Source organism: Prionailurus viverrinus, chromosome C1 (assembly GCF_022837055.1).
Source record: "Prionailurus viverrinus isolate Anna chromosome C1, UM_Priviv_1.0, whole genome shotgun sequence".
Classification (NCBI taxonomy): domain Eukaryota; kingdom Metazoa; phylum Chordata; class Mammalia; order Carnivora; family Felidae; genus Prionailurus; species Prionailurus viverrinus.
In genome coordinates, this window is record NC_062568.1 from 119,539,682 (window position 1) to 119,559,945 (window position 20,264).

A 20,264-nucleotide genomic window follows, 5' to 3' on the forward strand; every position below is an offset into this window, starting at 1 on the left:
AGGTGTTGAGTTTGGTAAGTTCTTTATAAATTTTTGATAATAACCCTTTATCTGATTTGTCACTTGCAATTTTCTCCCATTCCATCAGTTGGCATTTTAGTTTTATTGATTGTTTCCTTTACTCTGTCAAAGAGGTTGTTGCCTGTTTTCTCCTCTAGGATTTTGATGGTTTCCTGCTTCACATGTAGGTGTTTCATCCATTTTGAATTTATTTTTGTGTATGGTGTAAGAAAGTGGTCCAGTTTCATTCTTCTGCATGTTGCTGTCCAGTTCTCCCAGAACCATTTGCTAAAGAGACTTATGTTTTTTTCCATTGGAATCTCTTTCCTGCTTTGTCAAAGATTAGTTGGCCATATATTTGTGCATCCATTTCTGGGTTCCCTATCCTATTCTATTGGTCTATGTGTCTGTTTTTGTGCCAAATACCATACTGTGTTGATGATTACAGCTTTATAATACAGCTTAAAGTCTGGGATTGTTATGCCTCCAGCTTTGGTTTTCTTTTTCAACATTACTTTGGCTATTTGGGGTATTTTGTGGTTCCACAAAATATTTAGGATTGTTTGTTCTAGCCCTGTGAAGGATGTTCATGCTATTTTGATTGGGATTGCATTGAATGTGTAGATTGCTTTGGGTATTATCAACTTTTTAACAATATTTGTTCTTCCAATTTACGAGCATTGGATTTTTTTTCAGTTTCTTTGTGTCTTCTTCAGTTTCTTTCATAAGCTTTCTATAGTTTTCAGTATACAGATCTTTTACCTCTTTGGTTAGGTTTATTCCTAGGTATTTTATGGTTTGGGGGTACAATTGTAAATGGGATCAATTCCTTGATATCTCTTTCTGCTGCTTCATTATTGGTGTATAGAAATGCAACCGATTTCTGTACACTGATTTTATATTTTGTTACTTTGCTGAATTCATGTATCAGCTATAGCAGTTTTTGGGTGGAGTCTTTTGGGTTTTCCATGTAGAAGATCATGTCATCTGTGAAGAGTGAAAGTTTGTCTTCTTCTTTGTCAATTTGGATGCCTTTTGTTTCATTTTGTTGTCTGATAGCTGTAGCTAGGACTTCCAACACTGTGTTAAAAAAAAAAAACAGTGGTGAGATTGAACATCCCTGCCATGTTCCTGATCTCAGGGGAAAACCCTCCGCATTGATGATATTACCTGTGGGTCTTTCTTATATGGCCTTTATGATGTTAAGGTATGTTCTTTCTATCCTAACTTTCTTGAGGGTTTTTATTAAGAAAGGGTGCTGTTTTTTGTCAAATCCTTTTTCTGCCTTTGTTGACAGCATCGTATGGTTCTTATCCTTTCTTCGATTAATCTGATGTATCATGTTGATTGAACTGTGAATATTGAACCAGCCCTGCAGCCCAGGAATGAATCCCACTTGATCATGTGAATAATTCTTTTAATATACTGTGAATTCAATTTGCTGGTATCTTGTTGAGAATTTTTGCAACCATAGTCATCAGGGATATTGGCCTCTAATTCTCCTTTTTAGTGGGGTCTTTATCTGGTTTTAGAGTCAAGGTAATGCTGTCCTCCTTGAATGAGTCTAGAAGCTTTCTTTCCATTTCTAGTTTTTGGAACAGCTTGAGAAGAATATGTATTAACTCTTCTTTAAATGTATGGTAACATTTCCCTGGGAAGCCATCTGGCCCAAGACTCTTACTTGCTGGGAGATTTTTGATAACCAACTCAATTTCTTCGCTGGTTATGGGTCTGTTCAAATTTTCTATTTCTTCCCGTTTGAGTTTTGGTAGTGTGTGAATATCTAGGAATTGTCCATTTCTTCCAAATTGTCCAGTTTGTTGGTATGTAATTTTTCATTATTTTCTCTAATAATTGTTTGTATTACTGTGGCGTTGGTTGTGATCTCTCCTCTTTCATTCATGATTTTATCTATTTGGGTCCTCTCTCTTTTCTTTTGAGAAGTCTGGTTAGGGGTTTATCAATTTTGGTTATTCTTTTAAAAAACCAACTCTTAAATTCATTGATCTGTTCTACTGATATTTTTTTCTCTTTCTTTCTTTCTTTCTTTCTTTCTTTCTTTCTTTCTTTCTTTCTTGGATTCTATATTGTTTGTTTCTGCTCTAATCTTTATTATTTCTCTTCTTCTGCTGGCTTTGGGATTTCTTTGCTGCTGCCTTTCTGGTTCCTTTAGGTGTGAGGTTAGGTTGTATATGGACCTTTCTTGCTTCTTGACATGGGCTGATGCAATGTATTTTCCTCTTAAGACTGCCTTTGTTGCATCCTAAAGAGTTTGAATTGTCATATTTTCCTTTTAATTGGCTTCCATATATTTTTTTAATTTCTTCTTTAATTTCCTGGTTGACCCATTCATTCTTTAGTAGGATGTTCTTTAACCTTCATGTATTTGAGGGCTTTTCACATTTTTTCTTGTGATTCATTTTGAGTTTCATAGCATTATGATATGAAAACGTGCATGGTATGATCTCAATCTTTTTATATTTGTTGAGAGCTGTTTTCTCACCAGTATGTGATGTATTTTGGAGAATGTTCTATGTATATTCGAGAAGAATGTGTATTCTGCTGCTTTTGGATGAAAAGTTCGAATGTATCTGTTAAGTCCATCTGGTCCAATGTGTCATTCAGAGTCATTGTTTCCTTATTGACTTTCTGCCTAGATGATCTGTCTCTTGCTGTAAGTGGAGGATTAAAGTCCCTTACAATCACTGTATTATTATGTATACATTTATATATGTTTGTGATTAATTGATTTATATATTTGGGTGCTCTCACACTGGCAGCATAAACATTTACAATTGTTAGGTCTTCTTGATGAATAAATCCCTTAATTATGATATAATGCCCTTCTTCATCTCTTGTTACAGTCTTTGTTTTAAAATCTAGTTCGTCTGCTATAAGTATGGCTACTCCAGCTTTCTTTTGCCATCCAGTTGCATGATAGATGGTTCTCCATACCCTCACTTTCAATCTGCAGGTGTCCTCGGGTATAAAATGTGTCTCTTGTAGGAAGCATATAGATGGGATTTTGGTTTTTTATCCATTCTGATACCCAGTGTCTTTTGATTGGGGCATTTAGTCCATTTACATTCAGAGTGATTATTGAAAGATACAGATTTAGTGTCATTGTGTTATCTCTAGGTTTCGTGCTTGTGGTGATGTCTCTGGTCCTTTGTAGTCTTTGGTGCTTTCCACTCATGGAGTCCCCCTTAAGATCTCCTGCAGAGCTGGTTTAGTGGTCATGAACTCCTTTTTGTTTGTCTGGGAAAGCCTTTCTCTCTCCTTCTGTTCTGAATGACAGCCTTGCTGGATAAAGGATTCTTGGCTGCATATTTTTCCTATTCAGAACATTGAATACTTCCGACCACCCTCTTCTGCCCTGGCAAATTTCAGTGGACAGGTTTGCAACTACCCTTATGTGTCTACCCTTGTAGTGTTAGGGAAAAATCTGATATATCATGGCCGACAGGACTGATGAGAGAATTTCAGTCCCTGTCTGAAGACTTCCCTTCCAGGTTCTTGTTCACACCCTGCTTGCCTCAGGCACCAGATTACTACCAATGAGGGATGCGGAAGTAACAGGCTATAAATTGTCCCCTCTGTTGACGCTCTGGGCTCAGACCTCTGGAGAATGATCTCCTCTGAGCCCACTGGTGTAAAATAAACCTCCTGGCTTCCAAGATCTCCGAGTGCCGCTTGGTTCTTCTGCCGGGTGATCCAGACCAGTTTCCATAACATTTGGTGCCCTGACCGGGAAGCCCAACTGCACTGGCCCATTGTTGCCACCAGTTTGGGAAAACGGCGAGGCAGTGACAGAATGAGGAATCGCAGTGGAGAAGGCGCTCCCTGCCTGAATTTTGGCAGTCTCCCGCTGGGTCACCTTGGGCCGGCCCTGCTCCACCATTCCTACCAGACTCGAGACTTGGAAATGGAGGATCTGGATACAACGTCGGAGATTGGTAAGACCTGGGACCCAATTCTGTCCTGTCCTGTCCACCCATAGTGGTGGAAGGGGAACCTGATCACTCCCCAGAGACCTCAGTGGTCTCATCTGTGGACATTCTGTGGGAGGGAATGTCATAACCTCTGGTGTGTATGTGAGTGTGAATGTGTGACTCGGTCTGTCTTGCTTGCCGAGTTCAATTCTGTGGCTCCACGAGCGGGTACCCTTAAGGTCCCCAGAAGCATATGGAGTCTGAGTAGGCCCGTCTACAATTCTGTGGTGAATGGCATACAGTCTGTGGTGGCCTCGGAATAGTTTCCTATCATAAGTCACAAAGCTGAGACTGCTACGGCTAAGTGTCACCTAAGTTCCTTTTGGACACAGACAAACAGGGATCTGACTGGTCTCCTCATTAGAGGGGGCACCCCATCCCTCTGTCTTTGCGACTCTGCCTCATGGGAACATTATGGGGTCGGGACAGAGCAAAGAAGGGATTTTGGGGAGACTATGGAATTAAGATAACCCCCGGCATGCTAAGGACCCTATGTGAGTTAGAATGGCTCACTTTTGGTGTAGGAAGGCCCTCTGAGGGAACCTTCGTTGTCCCAATGGTTTGCTACATCTGGCATGTTGTCGCCAGAGACCCAGGTTACCCTGATCAGCTCCTGTATAAGTCCTGACCTCCACAAATACTCACCGGTGAACTGGAGAAAGAACCAATCTTTGCCCCCCCACCCCCGGAAGGAACTTCTGGTTCCTGATACTCTGCCACCTTTGGTCTCCCCACCACCTCTGGGATTGGCAGATTCTTTCTCCCCTGGAACCAGTGGCCAGATTGTGCCCTCCACCAGGCGCAGACACTCTCCAGATGCCGGTCCACAGCACCGGTACCAAGAGGCTCTCTTCCGTGGGGATTTGAGCAGAAGCAAAGAAGCCCATGAATATGTCCAGCCCAAGGGGAATCCCCCAGGGATTATTATGAGAGACTATGCAAGGTTTACACCCTGTTTGACCCTGAGGCACAAGAGAGCCATGACAAAACGATGGGGAAGATCCAGCTTCAAAAAGGGAGGAGGCCCACAACCTCTTCAGCAAGGGATCATTGTGCCTGCTGCAAGAAGAAAGGATATTAAAGCAAGAATATTTTCAGGTTGAGGGGGACCTGGCTCATTTCTTCTTGGCCTCCATGAGCCCACAGTCAAAATAAAAGTAGGGGGCCAAACTATGACCTTTATGTGGATTCGGGGGCCACACAGTACGGCATGACCTACCTGAGTGCCCTATCCTTCTCCTTGGCTGGGATATACTCTCAAAGCTAGGGGCCCAAATAACCTTTGATCCAAGGGGATGTACCAGCCTCAGATTCGATCCAAATGGAGACTATTCTGTGCCCATTCCCAACCAAGCAACTTGCCTGAATTCAGGACTGCCTTCCCCACTTCATGGGCTAAGTACAACCCCCTGGACTTGCCCACAGCCATGCCCCCATCGTTGTAGAGTTAATCCCAGGGGCTCAACTGCAGAGACTGTGGCAATGCCCACCCCCCACAGGAGGCCAGGGCAGGCATCCAAGAAATCAGGCATTCTGGTTGAATGCCAGTCACCCTGGAACACCCCACTCTTGCCAGTGAGGAAGCCCGGAGGAGGGTACCGACCAGTTCAAGTCTTGCTGTCAGTGGTCCTGAACCCATACACCTTCCTTAGCTAGATCCCAGGGTCTGCCAGCTGGTTTACCTGTCTAGATTGAAAGGATGCCTTCTTCTGCCTCCACTTGGCCCCGGGAGCCAACCCTTTTTTTTTTGCCTTCAACCCTTTTCTTTGCCTTCAAATGGACCAAATCAGATATAGAGCATCAAATGCAATGGACTTGGACGCACCTCCGACAGGGGTTTTAAAACTTGCCTTCCCTCTTTGGGGAGGCACTGGCCGGAGGGCTTGCCAGCTTTCCAAGGGAGGCCACACGCTGCACCCTTCTCCAGCGTGTGGATGACCTCCTCTTTGCCAGCAATACCCGAGAGAATTTTACAGAGGGCCCAAGGGCCCTCCTCCAACTCCTGTCAGACTCAGGGTATCGGGTCTCATGGAAAGAGAGCACTAGAGCTGGAGAAGAAGGTCATCACCTCCCTACCCTAACCCCAAACCAAGATGGGGCTATGAAATTCCTGGGGGCTGCAGGGTTCTGCCAAATCTGGATTGCCAGATTCTCAGCAACAGCAAGACCCCTCTATAATCTTTGGTAGAGCCAGATGGAGAACCCCCTGGCTGGACAGAGGCCAAAGCCACCTTCCTAGAGATAAAGCTGCCCCGGGGCAGGTATCAGCCCTTGGCCTGCCGAATACAGAAAAGCCTTTTAAAGTGACTTTCAGAAAAGGTGGTACAGCCACTTCTGTCTTTGCCCCCTGCCCCTCACTCCTGAATTTTCCTACATCTCCAGCTACAGCCGGGGGTGTGGATGCCTCTCCGCCCACAGGAGCATGGTGTTATGGAGGGCTGAGAGGTTGATTCATTCTGTGAAGTCATATCTCAGTACCTGCTTGGGTTGGAGAGATGTTTGTTTCAGAAGCCCAAGGAGGGGGCCGAGACTGTGTGCTGGGGTGACTCTTGATGGTGGAGTGGATTTATGCTTTGGTGCTCATTTGGGAGAGAACTTTGCTGTGTCTCAGCCTGGGAGAGGTGGCAGCTCTCAGCCCTGGGTGAAAAAGGAAGGCCGCAGAGCCCAGGGATTGTCACCCCTCACTGCCAATGTCTGCAGAGCCAGAACTGGGCTTCTACTGGGGGAGAAGGAGAGTTGATAGACAGTTGTGTGGTAGCTTGGTGGGGGGCTTTCTGCTCTCAGATTCCAGGTGATAAGGTCGATGTACCACTGGGCATCCTTGAGGGTCCCTTGCCGGCAAGTTTTGGCTGGTCACAGACTGTTTCAGTGTGGAATCTCTCTGCGCATGAGAAGAAACTCTCATGCCTTTCCAACTTGCAGTTAGCACAATACCAGGGGCTCCTCTGCGAGAATCCACTGGTCACTCTTAAAACAGTGCACACGCTGAACCCTGCAGCTTTCCTACCTTCTGAGGAAGGGAAACCAGACCATGACTGTTATGAGGTGACCGATAAAGTATTCGCAAGCTGCCCAGATCTGCATGACCAGGCTGGACAGAACCCAGACCTCACCTTGTTCAGTGATGGTAGCAGTTTCATCACAGAGGACGTTCAAAAGGCAAGGCATGCAATGACGTGCCCTCACTGAGCCCTCACCATTCAAAAGGACAAGCGAGTCAACCGACTCCCAGTTTTCTTTTGCTACTGTACGTATACATGGGGCAATCTACAAAGAGAGGGGCCTCACCATAGCGGGGAAGAAAGCTCCTCGAGGCCATCTGGCTTCCAAAAGAAGTTACGGTTTCACACTGCAAAGGACACCAGAATGGAGACAACCCTACAGCACGAGGAAATCGTCTAGCAGACAAAGCAGCCAAGAAAGCACCTAATAAGGAGGTGCTGGACATGATGATTGGGGCTGGAGTCACGGTGCTGGTCACAGCCGTATTCCTCCTGCCGCTGGTATGCAGACTGCGAGTGAGTGCAGAAAACCCCAGCCCCAGATGGCCCCAGGTGTTGAAGATCCTGCGCATCCAGAAAGAGGCACCAACACCACAACGGAAGGAGCCCCCACCTGCGATGTTTGAAGCTGACTCGATGAGGGTGACCTGGGTAACTCCCACCTGCTCCCCAAGGTGCTCTATATGCTCAAGAATGTCCAGCTGCTGGGCCACTTTGAGAAGCTGCTCTTCCTGGAGCTCTGCTGACTCATGTTCTCCCAGTGGCCCAGCCAGGGTGACTACGTCTTCTGGCCAGGCCAGCCGGATGCCAGTATCTATGTGGTGCAGGATGGGCTGCTGGAGATCTGTCTGCCAGGGCCTGATGGGAAGGAGTGTGTGGTGAAGGAAGTGGTCCCTGGGGACAGTGTCAGTAGCCTCCTGAGCATCTTGGATGTCATCACTGGCTACCAGCACCCCCAGGGCACCGTGTCTGCCCAGGTGGCCCAAGACTCCACAGTGCTGCAGCTGCCAATGGAGGCCTTTTCTGCCGTGTTCACCAAGTACCACGAGAGCTTGGTGGGGGTGGGGAGGGGGAAGATCAAGATGGTGAGGCTGCAGTGGGACACCTTTCTGGCACTTCACAACTACCTGGGTCTGGCCAATGAGCTCTTCAGCCATGGGATCCAGCCCCTGCGCCTCTTCCCCAGCCCCAGCCTCCCGGACTGCAGCAGCCCCGCGCGTGGCTCCAAGAGGGTGGTCAGCGCCTCAGCTACCGAGGAGCCAAGGGAGGCTCTTGGCCAGCCACCTGACCACACTGGGGCCCCACTACCTGGACCTGCAGGAGACCCGGTGACCACTGCCTCCTGAACAGCCGGGTCTTGCCCCATCATGCCAAAGCTGACCCCATCATCATCTGCCCAGGTGACCAGGATATAAGCCTGCACTTTGTGCCGTGGGGCTGCCTGCACATCTACACCCCTTCTCACCAGGGGACTTGGTCGAGGCCAACGACTGGAAAAAGACCCTCTCAAATCACAGTGGACTGGGCCTCATAGAGGTCTCACTCCAGGGGTCCACCACTCCAGAGTCAAGAGGGCCAGGCCTGAGGAGCCCCAGACATGGAAGACTGACCCAGATCCTATCTTCAGCCCTGCTCCAGCCACACCCCAGAAGCTGGCTGGTCTACGCATGGCAGAAGCTTGAGGAATCACCCGTCCGATAAAGTAGACTGTCTTTACTCCTTGCTATTGGGTTGACAGAGGTTACCCCAGGAAGCTGGGGAAATAGGGAGAGGTTCCTGGTGGCACTCCTCTTCCTCTTATGGATAGGATATTTTGTTGGTATTGATTTCCTCTAATCTGGGCCCCATTTGTAAGTGTGGGGCACATTGAATGGAAGACTCTGGGGGGTTTAAAAGCTTAAATGTGTTGTAACCTCTTTCGGTCTGCTGGTTTGCCTGCCAGTAAGGAGGTTGCCAGTGCCATTTTGGGGAAGTGTTTACACTGATGTATGTGCCTCAAGCTTCGGGAAAAAAGAGGTTAAATGATTCTCAGGATAAAAGTTGATGCTTAAAATTGTTACGGAACTAGGCTGGAACGCTGGTGGAAAAACCAAGCAGCACTCGGAGATCTTGGTGGATCGGAGATTTATTTAACACCGATGGGCTCAGAGGAGACCATTTCTCCAAAGATCTGAGCGCCGAATGCAAGGGGGGAGGGTAGTTTATAGTCGTCAGCTTCCATATCTGTGGGGTTTTTGAACGCACAGCAAACAAAAGAAGAACCCAGAGGAGGGGTCTCTGAGCCAGAGACCAAAGTCTGTTTTAGCCCCGTCTCCCATCTTTGTCATACTTTATTCACTTCTCCAACATTCCCCCCTTTAATGCCTTTAAAAAAAACTTTTATTAGGCATCACCTTTCAGTTTTACAGGTTGGTACTTTCGAAAGGCTAAGATACGTGCAGTAGTTTGGTGAACAACAGTGTTTTCAATCAAATGTATCACGGCATTCAGTATACAGGCGCCGATGGATACAAGTAAAGTTATGGAGAGGAGGGGTCCCACCAGAGCAGGAAGCCAGGATGCCCAATCTGTGAGATCCCATCCTTTCCATTGATTGATACTTTCCTGTTGTCTATGTTGAATTCTTTCCCTGAATTCCTTAACCTTAGTTGTAACTATTCCTGACTGGTTTATGAAATAGCAACACTCCTCCCCCAGAAAGATTCAAGTCCCTCCTTTTTCTGAAGTGAGGACTTCAAGAGCTCGCCTATTTTGGAGGGTCAGTGCCGCCAGGGAGTTTATTTGGTTTTGTAAGGTTACCAGAGAATCTGCCACCCGTTCCATGTCTTCACTTATCTCTTGAGCTAGTCTGTGGTATAGTCCTACAGATGAACCTATGCCCCCTATTCCAGTTCCTACTCCTGTCACAATTCTTGCCCCTATCAGAAAAGGTAGCAGGACCGCCTGTTTAGCCCAGGACTTGGGGCTAATGGCTGTTAGGAGCTGATCTTCAGTGTAAACGTATATCTCTGGGGCTAGGAAAACGGAATAACATATCTGAGTCCAGTTGACCTCTAAGCATCAGTCGGCCAAATTAGAACATAGATAGAATACCCCAGGGGTTGAACATTGGGTTGAATTCCTCTTTAAGGTTATATTTCTTCTGCCTGGAGAGGTACTGTTCATGCCTTCAGGACTGTACAGATTAGATGGTCAGCATTTGTGAGATGGACCCCAGTGGCCAGGCATCCAATTAAGACAGAAGTGTTGGTTTTGAGATTTTCAGGAGCTTCCCAGGTCAAAGGGATAGGAGTGGCTAAGTAAGCCCTCTGGCCGAGGGGCAAGCACATCCAGCAGGTTAGGGTGTGATTATCTATTTTATGGAGGACTTGTAGAGTAGCGTTGGCCCAACACTGGAGTGGGGAATTGGTAAGCATCTGATTGAGGGCTGAAAGGTTCAGACCCTGGTAGGCTGCCAGGGGAGCGGTCGCCTTTATGGCTTGTATTAGCCTATCCTGGGTATCCTTTATAACTTTTTGAAGGGCCCTGTCTTGCACCCCTCCCCCATCCGAGATCCCCCATTGAGGAAGGTAAGTGTAACAAGCTCACATCCCTCTCTGGAGGCCCTTGTTATGACATGGGTTCCTGACATTCTAGGTTATCTCTACAGTCTAATACTTAGTCCTTGGGGCACCAGATGACTGACAGAGAATGGGTGTTTTTCCCTTGTAGCAATCTTTGTGGAGGGAGGTGAAGGCACTGAACACCCTTGACCCCCTTATTGTCATATAACAATCCTGGGGGCAAAGTGGGTAAGTGGCAGTTGTGAGAGTGAGAGAGGTTATCATAATATACAGGCAATACTTAATAATCATCCCATCCAGAGGAGGTATGTGAGACACAGCATGCATCTTTTGTCCCATGTCCAGCTTCTCTATCAGCCCAATAGTAAGAAGTAAGATCAGGGTTATGACACCAGTAAGGGATAAGGACTGGCAGAGTTGCATCCATACCCCTGGGCTAGGTTCACTCATTGATTCCTCAAGCTTCTGCCGTGTGCAGGCCAGCCAGCTTCCAAGGTGTGGCTGGAACAGGGCTGGAGGTCTCAGGGGCCAGTTTCCCTTTTGAGGGTCAGTTTAAGTGGGTTGACTAGATCTGGATCATTTCAACCATTTGTGGGTTCTCCTGAGTTGGCCTTCTTAACTCTGGAGTGATGGACCCATGGGGTTATACCTGAAACTTTAAGGGCTTGTTAGAGTTGTTAGAATAACAGTATGAGGCCCAGTCCACCATGGTCTAAGAGGTTCCCTCTTCCAATCTTTGACCCACACAGAATCTCCTGGCTGAAAGGGGTGAATGGGGTCCCTAAGGAAATTGGGGCCCTCTCTGTGGTGTATCTTTGTAACTTGTTTAGGACTGCCCCCAAGGTCTGGAGCTGTTCTCTTATTCCCTTGTCTCCAATCTGGTGTAGGTCTCCTAGGAGTTTTCCTAAACATGGGGGGGGGGGGGTCTCCCATATAATAACTCAAAAGGGGAGAATCCTAGTGTTCCAGGCATGCATCGGGAACGCAGGAGGGCCAGCAGTAGGAAATATGGCCATGGGAGATTAGTCTCTTGGTGGAAGTTAGCCAAGGTTTCTTTGAGGATGTGATTCATCCGCTCTACTTTCCCTGAGCTCTGAGGTCAGTAAGCAGTGTGCAGTTCCCAGGTAATGTTGAGGGACTTTGTTAGGGTTTGTATAATGTCTGCCACAAATGCAGGTCCGTTATCACCGTGTACGGTTAAGGGTAGACCAAACCGAGGCACAATACCCGTAGAAGAGCTTTGGCCACCTCGCGACTTCATTCCGTTCTTGTCGAGAATGCTTCGACCCATCCCATATATGTGCAGATTATCACAAGAAGGTACCTGAATCCTTTATTTGGTTGTATTTCGGTAAAGTCCACCTCTCAGTCTTCGAAAGGGGCGGCCTCTGTCCTTTGTGTGCCGGGCAGGGGCCGTGGGGCAGACCAAGCATTGTTTTTGGCACACGTTATACACGGCTCACTGACAGCTTGGCATAATGCCGGCAGCTGGCAGATATAGTAGTTCTTTTTGAGGAGGGCTCTAGTGCAGTTTTCCCTAGGTGAGTGAGTTAGTGATATTCCTTCACTAGGAGTCGCTAGGAGACAAAGATGTGTCCATTTGGCATGACCCACCATCCCTCTTTGCTTAGTGTGTCCCTTTCTGTCGAGGCCCATCTTCTTTCTTCATTTGTGTACAGAAGTGGAGAGGCTTCCCTCTGGAGCACAAGAGTCATAGCATAGGTAGGAGCTTCGCTTGGGTCACCACAGGTGACCGCTCTGGCTGTTTTGTTGGCCAGGCGATTTCCTTGAGTTACAGGGTCGTCTCCTTTCTGATGTCCCTTACAGTGTAGAATAGCTACCTTGTCTGGCAGCCATATGGCCTCAAGAAGCTTTAGTATTTCTTCCTTATTTTTGATAGTTTTCCCTGCAGCAGTGAGGAGGTCTCTTTCCTTATAGATAGCCCCGTGTACATGCACAAGAGTGAAGGCATACCAGGAATCAGTGCAGATGTTAACTCATTTACCTTTGCTCAGGATGAGGGCTTGGGTTAAGGCGTATAGCTCACCTCATTGTGCTGACCATCCTTCTGGCAAGGCCTTGGCTTCCAGAACTTCGGTGGTTGTGGTTACCACGTATCTTGCTCTTCGGCTGCCCTCTTGTAAATAGCTGCTCCCATTGCTGAACAGGGTGATCTCTGGGCTTGTTATAGCCTGGTCTTGGAGGTCTGGGTGGCTGGTGGACTTCATCCACTACTTTGGAACAGCCGTGGTCGGGTTCTCCCTCCTCCGTGGGAAGGAAGGTGGCTGGGTTTAGTGTTCTTACTGTTTTGAGAGTCACCCTTGGGTTTTCATAGAGAAGGCCTTGGTATTGTGTCAGCCAAGAATTGGAGAGGAAACGATGTCCTTGGCTGCCCACGAGGGACATGATCGTGTGTGGGACCTTAAGTGTTAGTCCCGGTGTGTTTGTCTGCCTCCTTGATGAGCAGGACTGTGGCTGCCAGTGCTCTGAGGCAGGGTGGCCATCCTGCAGCCACAGGATCAAGTTTTTTTGACAGCTAGGCTACTGGCCATTGCCAAGGCCCCACGCTCTGAGTGAGCACTCCAAGGGCTATTTTGTACTTTTCAAGTACGAAGAGGTTAAAGGGCTTTTCTATGTCAGGCAAACCTAGGGCTGGGGCCTGTCCCAGAGCCGACTTTATTTCTGTGAAAGCGGCCCTTGCCTCCTCAGTCCATGCAAGGGGCTCCCGGGCTGGCCCTCCCAACAGGTCATAGAGGGGCTTTGCTGTGGCTGAGAATCCCAGAATCCAAATGTGACAGAACCCGGTGGCCCCTAAAAATTCACACAAGCCTCGTTTTGTTTGGGGCTGTGGCAGTGTGGTGATAACTTTCTTCCTTTCTGGTCCTAGTTCTCTTTTTCCTTTTGTGAGGAGGAAGCCTAAGTATCGGACCTGCTGCTGACAAATCTGCGCCTTTTTCCAAGAGGCCCAGTACCCCGAAGAGGACAGGAGCTGCAGGAGGGCCTTGGTACCTTTCATACAGTCTTCTTGGGTGTCGCTGGCAAGGATGAGGTCGTCTACATATTGGAGGAGGACACACCCTGTGGTTTTCGTCAGAAAGTCGGGGAGGTCTGCAGGTAGGGCTTCCCCCCAAAAGAGTGGGCGAGTTCTTGAAACCTTGGGGAAGTTGTGTCCAGGTCAGCTGCATCTGGTGCCCTGTAATGGGCTCAGTCTATTCAAAGGCAAACAGTGGTTGACTTTGAGGAGCCAGGTGGAGGCAGCAGAAAGCATCCTTTAGGTGGAGGCACATAAACCATCTGGCTGACCCAAGAATTTGGCTGAGGAGAGTCTATGGGTTCAGAACCACTGGGTGTAAAGAAACAGTCATTTTGTTAATGGCCCTCAAATCCTGTACTGATCGGTATCATCCTCCTGGCTTCTTGACTGGCAAGAGCGGGGCATTCCAAGCCAATTGGCACTCAGTTAGAATACCGCTTCTCTGAGTTTGGTCAGGTGCTCTTGTGTACCCATTCTAACCTCGAGTGGAAGGGGGTACTGCCTTTGTCTTTGAGGTTGGGCTCCAGGGATCAGGTCAACAATGATGGGGGCCCAACTCAAGCTAGTCCAGGTGGGTTATCTTGGGGCTGAATTCTGAGGGGCTACAGGGTAGGGCCTGGGCACAGAATAGTCTCCATTCTTCTTCCCTTGACAGGGTAATCGCCAAGACCAGGGTTTCCTTCTGCCGTGGGTTTAATTGGAGGCTAGTGTGTCCAGTGGGTTCAAAAGTTATTTGGGCCCCAAGTTTGGAGAGCAGATTCCGCCCCAGGAGAGGAATCAGGCAGTCAGGTAAGTAGAGGAACTCATGCTGGACCTCGTGACCCCCAAGTTCACATTGTCAAGCTTGACAGAAGGGCTGCTGCATTGCCTGTGTCCCAGTAGCCCCAAGTATGGTTGCCATCTTTTGGTTGTAGTAACCGGGGAAGTTACAATGGAAATAAAATTAAAAATGCGGTGCCTGTGTGGCTGAGTCAGTTAAGTGTCCAACTCATGATTCTCCCTCTCTCTCCCTCTCTCTCTCCCTTTCTTCTCTCTCTCTCTCTCCCACTCCCCCCTCTACCTCTGTCTGGCTCATGCTCTCTCTTACTCTTTAAAATGAAAAAAAGTCTCCTATATTCAAAATTTATTACATGCCATAGTTTTGTCAGCTGCTTTGGCTATTAAGGTTCCTAGGCATTCCAGTCTCAGTTCCCTGGAGGCCAGAGTAATCTATCCCACTGGTATTTCCACCAAAATTACTACCTTCAAGGAAACCAATAGCCAAACCTCTGTCATGGCCCAAAGGGATATTCTCTCGAATGATAAATTTCAGAAACATTGACAAGAGATACCCAACACTTGGCCCCAGGGAGGGGGAAACAATTTGGGAAATCTAGTAATTGTTAGCTTGATTACAAGAGAACTCTGGTTTGCACCAAACAACAATCTGGCCCAACTAGAAATTCTAAAACTCCCACTATTTACCACTGTATGTACATTAAACCATTGGTCTCCTGAACATGATAGCATTCATGAACCAGTATTGGTGAGAAACAGTTGATAAGGCTGTTAATAAGGCTGTAAAAAGTGCCCACCTGTCCAAAATAAATTTCAGGGAAACCTGTTCACACAAATGGATTTCATACAACTCCCTCCCTTCATGGATATTTTTTAGTCCTGGTTTGTATGTTTTCCCACTGGACCAAAACTTTCTGTTATAGACATGCCAATGCTTTTTCTGGTAGAAAAGATGATCCTTATTTGAAGCACCTCTCTCAAACCTCATAGTGATCAGGGAACCCATTTTACTCGTCAGGTGCTTTGATAATTCTGTTGTTGCTTGGTCAGTTTTACATTTTCCTCGTGCATATCATCCTCAATCCTCAGAGTTAGTCACACAGGCACTAAGTCAAGCACTAAGACTTAATTGGCAAAATTTATAGAGGCCCTCCAAATACCTTGGCTGGAAGCTTTACCATTGGACATTTTAAGTCTCAGATCCATCCCCTTGGGAACCCATAGACTCCCCTTTGAGAGAATCACAGAATGTCCAATGTACCTGGGCGCTGCCTCCTTTGACCCACAGTTGATAAAAGGAGATAGAGATACTTCAACCGTGTGAGAGACTAATTGCTTCTATTAAAAATAGCCATGCTTGGTGGAGTAATCTTTCCATAGTGCACTCCTAGGAGACAATGACCTTAAGCACCTTGCAACCTATAGATTTCATCTGTTGGAAAAGACACCTCCAGAAAGACTGTTGAACCTCACTGGAGAGGTCCTTATCAGAAACTGCTAGCCAACCCATGTGTGACCAAACTCCAGGGAATAGATTCTTGGATTCATATCGAAGAAAGCACCAAAGTCTGACTGGAACTGCACGCTATCTGGTGATCTGAAAGTAAAGACTTCCAGTAATAGAAGAAGACATATAATGAGAGCTTTGCCAAGGTGTCCTGACCAGGCTTGTATATCTTTTTCTCACTGTTGTTTCTTCTCTCTCTTTTATTGGAAGACAATACTCGGTCTACATTTCCCAAGCCCTTGCAAAAGGGGGAAACCTCTTCTTTTGATTATGGCCTTTTGGAAACAGCTTCATGATCTTGGTACACATTAATTTTTCACTTGATTTTTCTGAAGGATTAGAAAGTTCAGAATTCACAAGAGCCTTCCTTCCTTTAAACTATTAATTGACTTAAGATTGTTTTCCAAATTCATGGTCTCTCAATTTTCACTCTTACTATTGTTGATAATACATTTGGTTCTAAACAGTTCTTTTGAGATAACAACATTCTTTTAAAATGTCTTTGAAGTTTTTCAAAAAGTTCATCAGCTACTGCTTTAAAATTTTTTTTTTAATGTTTATTTTTGAGAGAGAGAGAGCATGATTGGGGGTGGGTCAGAGAGAGAGGGAGACATAGAATCCAAAGCAGGCCCCAGGATCTGAGCTGTCAGCACAGAGCCCAACGTAGGGTTCAAACCCACAAACTGTGAGATCAGGACCTGAGCCGAAGTCTGACGTTTAACCGACTGAGCCACCCAGGCACCCCTCATCAGCTACTGCTTTAAGTTTGTACCTACACTGTATCTTCCCAAATATACTTGGTTAACTTTTTCAGTGATCTCTCGAAATATTTAGTATTCTACTTTTGTGATGGGTTTAAGTGGAGACTTCCAGGAGGCATGTATGACAATTATGGGTGTTTCCTTCATAGGTAGAACCTTTCTCCCATACGTCAGAACAAATGCCAATAAGTATTTCAGATGGCTCCTTTCAGACCTAGAGTCCTGGTTTAGAAGCACAATTTGGATTTGTTATGTTACTTCCTCTATTTTTATAATTATTTTAAGTTTTATATTCTATTGCCTATCAAACTTTTTAAAAAATGATATACCCAGTAAGGTGATGCTAGCTCATTGCTCTGAGATGATATCCAACACACATGACCTTGACATAATACGGGCTTTAAGTTGGAGTACTTGAGGGTTTTTCCCTCCTAACCCTCCTTATTACTCAAATGTGGCTGTAAACGGTTTCCAAATGCTATGCACTTTCCCTCCAATGTAGGCTTTGACAGCCAGGAAAGGTCCTTCCTGGTACTGAGGGGCAAAACCACTAAATATGGAAAACCTGACTCCTGATCAGCAACGCTTTCAAAGAAAGATCTTAACCAAAAGGGGGAAACATGAAAATTAATAAAAGGAAATCTCATTTAGAATGGAGTTGAGAAACCAGCAGAGGGAGCTCTCGATGCCCTCTCACTCGTCAATTACACACCCAACCAGAAGAGAGGAATCCTGCACATGGATACTACTTTACTACCCCAGCAGGAAAGGAAGAGACCCTTTATTCACAGTCCAGCCAATGAAAAGCCACTATACTTTGAACTCCCAGTTTACTGCAATGGACATTTTGTTTGTAACAGCCTTCCCAACTTTCCCTTCCTCTGTAAAGGAGCGTTCCTCTTCTTTGTTCTTCAGACTTGCCTATGGTTCTGTCATAGCTTGCTTGATCTGGATTGAAATTCTCTACGATTCCCCAATAAATCCACTTTTACTGGTATAACTGGCAGTTTTATTTTTAGGGCTAATACCCTACACTTTCAGTCTCCCCCCATTATCAACATTTCCCACCAGAGTGGCACATTTGTTACAATCAGTGAGCCTACACTGACACATCATTATCCCCCAAAGTCCATAATTTCATTCGAGTGCAGTCTTGACATTGTACATTCTGTTGGTTCTGCCAAAAGTATAATGGCGTGTATCCACTTTGTAGTATAGTTTCACTGCCCTAAAATCTTATGCTCTCTATTTATCTCTCCTGCAGCCCTAACCTCTGGCAACTACTGATCTTTTTACTATCTCCACCGTTTTGCCTTTTTTCAGAATGCCCTACAGCTGGGATCATATAGTATGTAGCCTTTTCAGATTGGCTTCTTTCACTTAATTATACCTACTTACGGTTTCCTCCAAGTCTTTCAGATATTGACAGCCCATTATTTTTTAGCATTGAACACTATTTCATTGTCTGCATGCACCATGGTTTATTTTTCCATTTTCCATTGAAGGACATCTTGGTTACTTCAAAATTTGGGCAATTATGAATAAAGCTTCTATAAACATCCATGTAAAGTGTTTTGTGTAGACACAAGTTTTAAACTCGTTTCAGTAAATACCAAGGAGTGTGATTACTGGATTGTATGGCAAAAGTGTACTTAGTTTTGTAAGAAACTTCCAAACTGTCTTTTAAAGTGGCTCTACCATTTTGCACTCTCACCAGCAGTGAATCAGAGTTCCGGTTGCTCCACATATTCACCAGCATTTGATGTTGTCAGTGTCCCAGATTTTGGCCATCTAATAAGTACATAGTAATCATCTTGTTATTTTTAATTTTGAATCACAAGTGTAATTTTATATTTATATATGTAGCTTTATGTTAGTTATTTGATTAATGTTTGTCATCCCCTTATAGCCTGTGGGTTCAGTGGAAGCAGGGACTGCCTCTGCTTTTGTTCATTTTATCACCTATATGTAGTACAGTGCCTCGAGCATAGTAGACCTCAATGAATATTTGAATAAATGAGCAACCAGCCTTAGCAGCTCGTTTTGAGGCTGAGCTTTTACACAAAAGATGCAGGTCTACTGAAGATAATGGAGCAGAACCTGACCTATGTAGACCATTCATGGGACACCAGTTCACCTGAGGCTGTCAGAACTCAGCAGCATCCATAGCCATGCTCAGAGGTGTCTGATCATCTGGCTTTAATAACTCCTGGGGTAGTTATTGCCTTTTATGTAGAATCTAAATTACTCAATCCAATTAAACATCCCTTGGACAAATATAGAACTTTTCCTTTTTGCATCATCCAAGGAGGAAACTTGGCTTCTTACTCAAGCACATCTTCAGGGCTTCGTGGATGTCTCTGTTTCTCAGGCTGTAGATGATGGGGTTGAACATGGGTGTCAGGATGGTATAGAGCAGAGAGAATCCTTTGCGCAAGAGCTGTGAAGAATTGGCTGAAGGCACGAGGTACGTGGCAATCAGTGTCCCATAAAACACCGTGACCACAGTGAGGTGGGAGGAGCAGGTGGAGAAAGCCTTTCTCCGCCCTGTTCCAGATGGAATTCTTAGGATGGCAACTAGAATGCAGGAGTAGGAGGCTGTGATGAGGAGAAATGGAACCAGAGTCACTGCAGAAGAGGTGGCATAAGCAATGGTCTCGGTCAGTGAAGTGTCCATGCAGGAAAGATGGACCAGAGGCGTGAAGTCGCAGAAGAAGTGATCAATTTCATTGGGTCCACAGAAGGTTAGTCTAGACAGTAGGACCATAGTAATTGCTGTGAGGAGGAAGCAGCAGAGCCAAGAACTGGAAGCCAGCTTAATGCAAAGGGGGCCAGTCATGAGGATGGGATAGTGGAGAGGTTGGCAGATGGCCAGATACCGGTCATAGGACATCACAGCAAGCAAGAGACACTCGGTTGCAGCCAGGGATCCAAAGAAGTAGAACTGTGCCAGGCACCCAGCCACAGAGATAGTCTTCTGCTCAGCTATGATGATCAGCAACATCTTGGGGACGATGTTGGAGGTATACCAGATCTCTAGAAAGGACAAGTTCACCAGGAAGAAGTACATGGGGGTGTGGAGGTGATGGCTGAAAAAAACTAGCAGAACAATGAGGATGTTTCCAGAAAGGATTAAGATGTAGAAAACTAAAAACATCATAAAGAGGAAAATATTTAGCTGTCGGATGGAGGAAAATCCTCGAAGCACAAATTCCACTATGGTTGTTTGGTTTTCCCAGGGTGGGATCACCATGCCTTTGCTTCCCTAGAGCACCCAGCGATAAGACATGCAAAGCACAGAAAGTTCTAGCTTACACATAGACCATGGGTTGACAGTGGATGATTTTCATTCCCCACTCAGATTTTTGGAAGATTTTTTATTTGGGTGGAGGAGTATCTTCTTTTTTCCCCCAAAACCTGAAATGGGAAAGAAAAGAATTTGCAATAAGCACTTGTGACTGCTTCAATCCCCCTTCTTCTCCTACCTATCTAGATCTTTTTTTATTAAAATTTTTTAACTTTTATTCATTTTTGAGAGAGAAAGAGTGTGAGTGGGGGAGGGGCAGAAAGAGGGAGACACAGAATCTAAGCAGGCTCCAGGCTCTGAGCTGTCAGCACAGACCCCAGC

The 20,264-nt window shown here is 46.1% G+C and overlaps 1 protein-coding gene across 1 annotated transcript; it reads right to left on the reverse strand.

Annotated features, from left to right (window-relative positions):
- Nucleotides 1-18,935: 18,935 nt before the first annotated feature.
- Nucleotides 18,936-19,889, reverse strand: LOC125171690 (olfactory receptor 11A1-like). The gene has a single exon (XM_047868852.1). The coding sequence runs from the start codon at nucleotides 19,887-19,889 to the stop codon at nucleotides 18,936-18,938; it is 954 nt and encodes a 317-aa protein (XP_047724808.1).
- Between the last annotated feature and the right edge of the window lie 375 nt (nucleotides 19,890-20,264).

Bases quoted from the DNA above. Each gene is read 5' to 3' on its own strand.
- LOC125171690 (XM_047868852.1), bottom strand. From the start codon at position 19,889: ATGGTGATCCCACCCTGGGAAAACCAAACAACCATAGTGGAATTTGTG.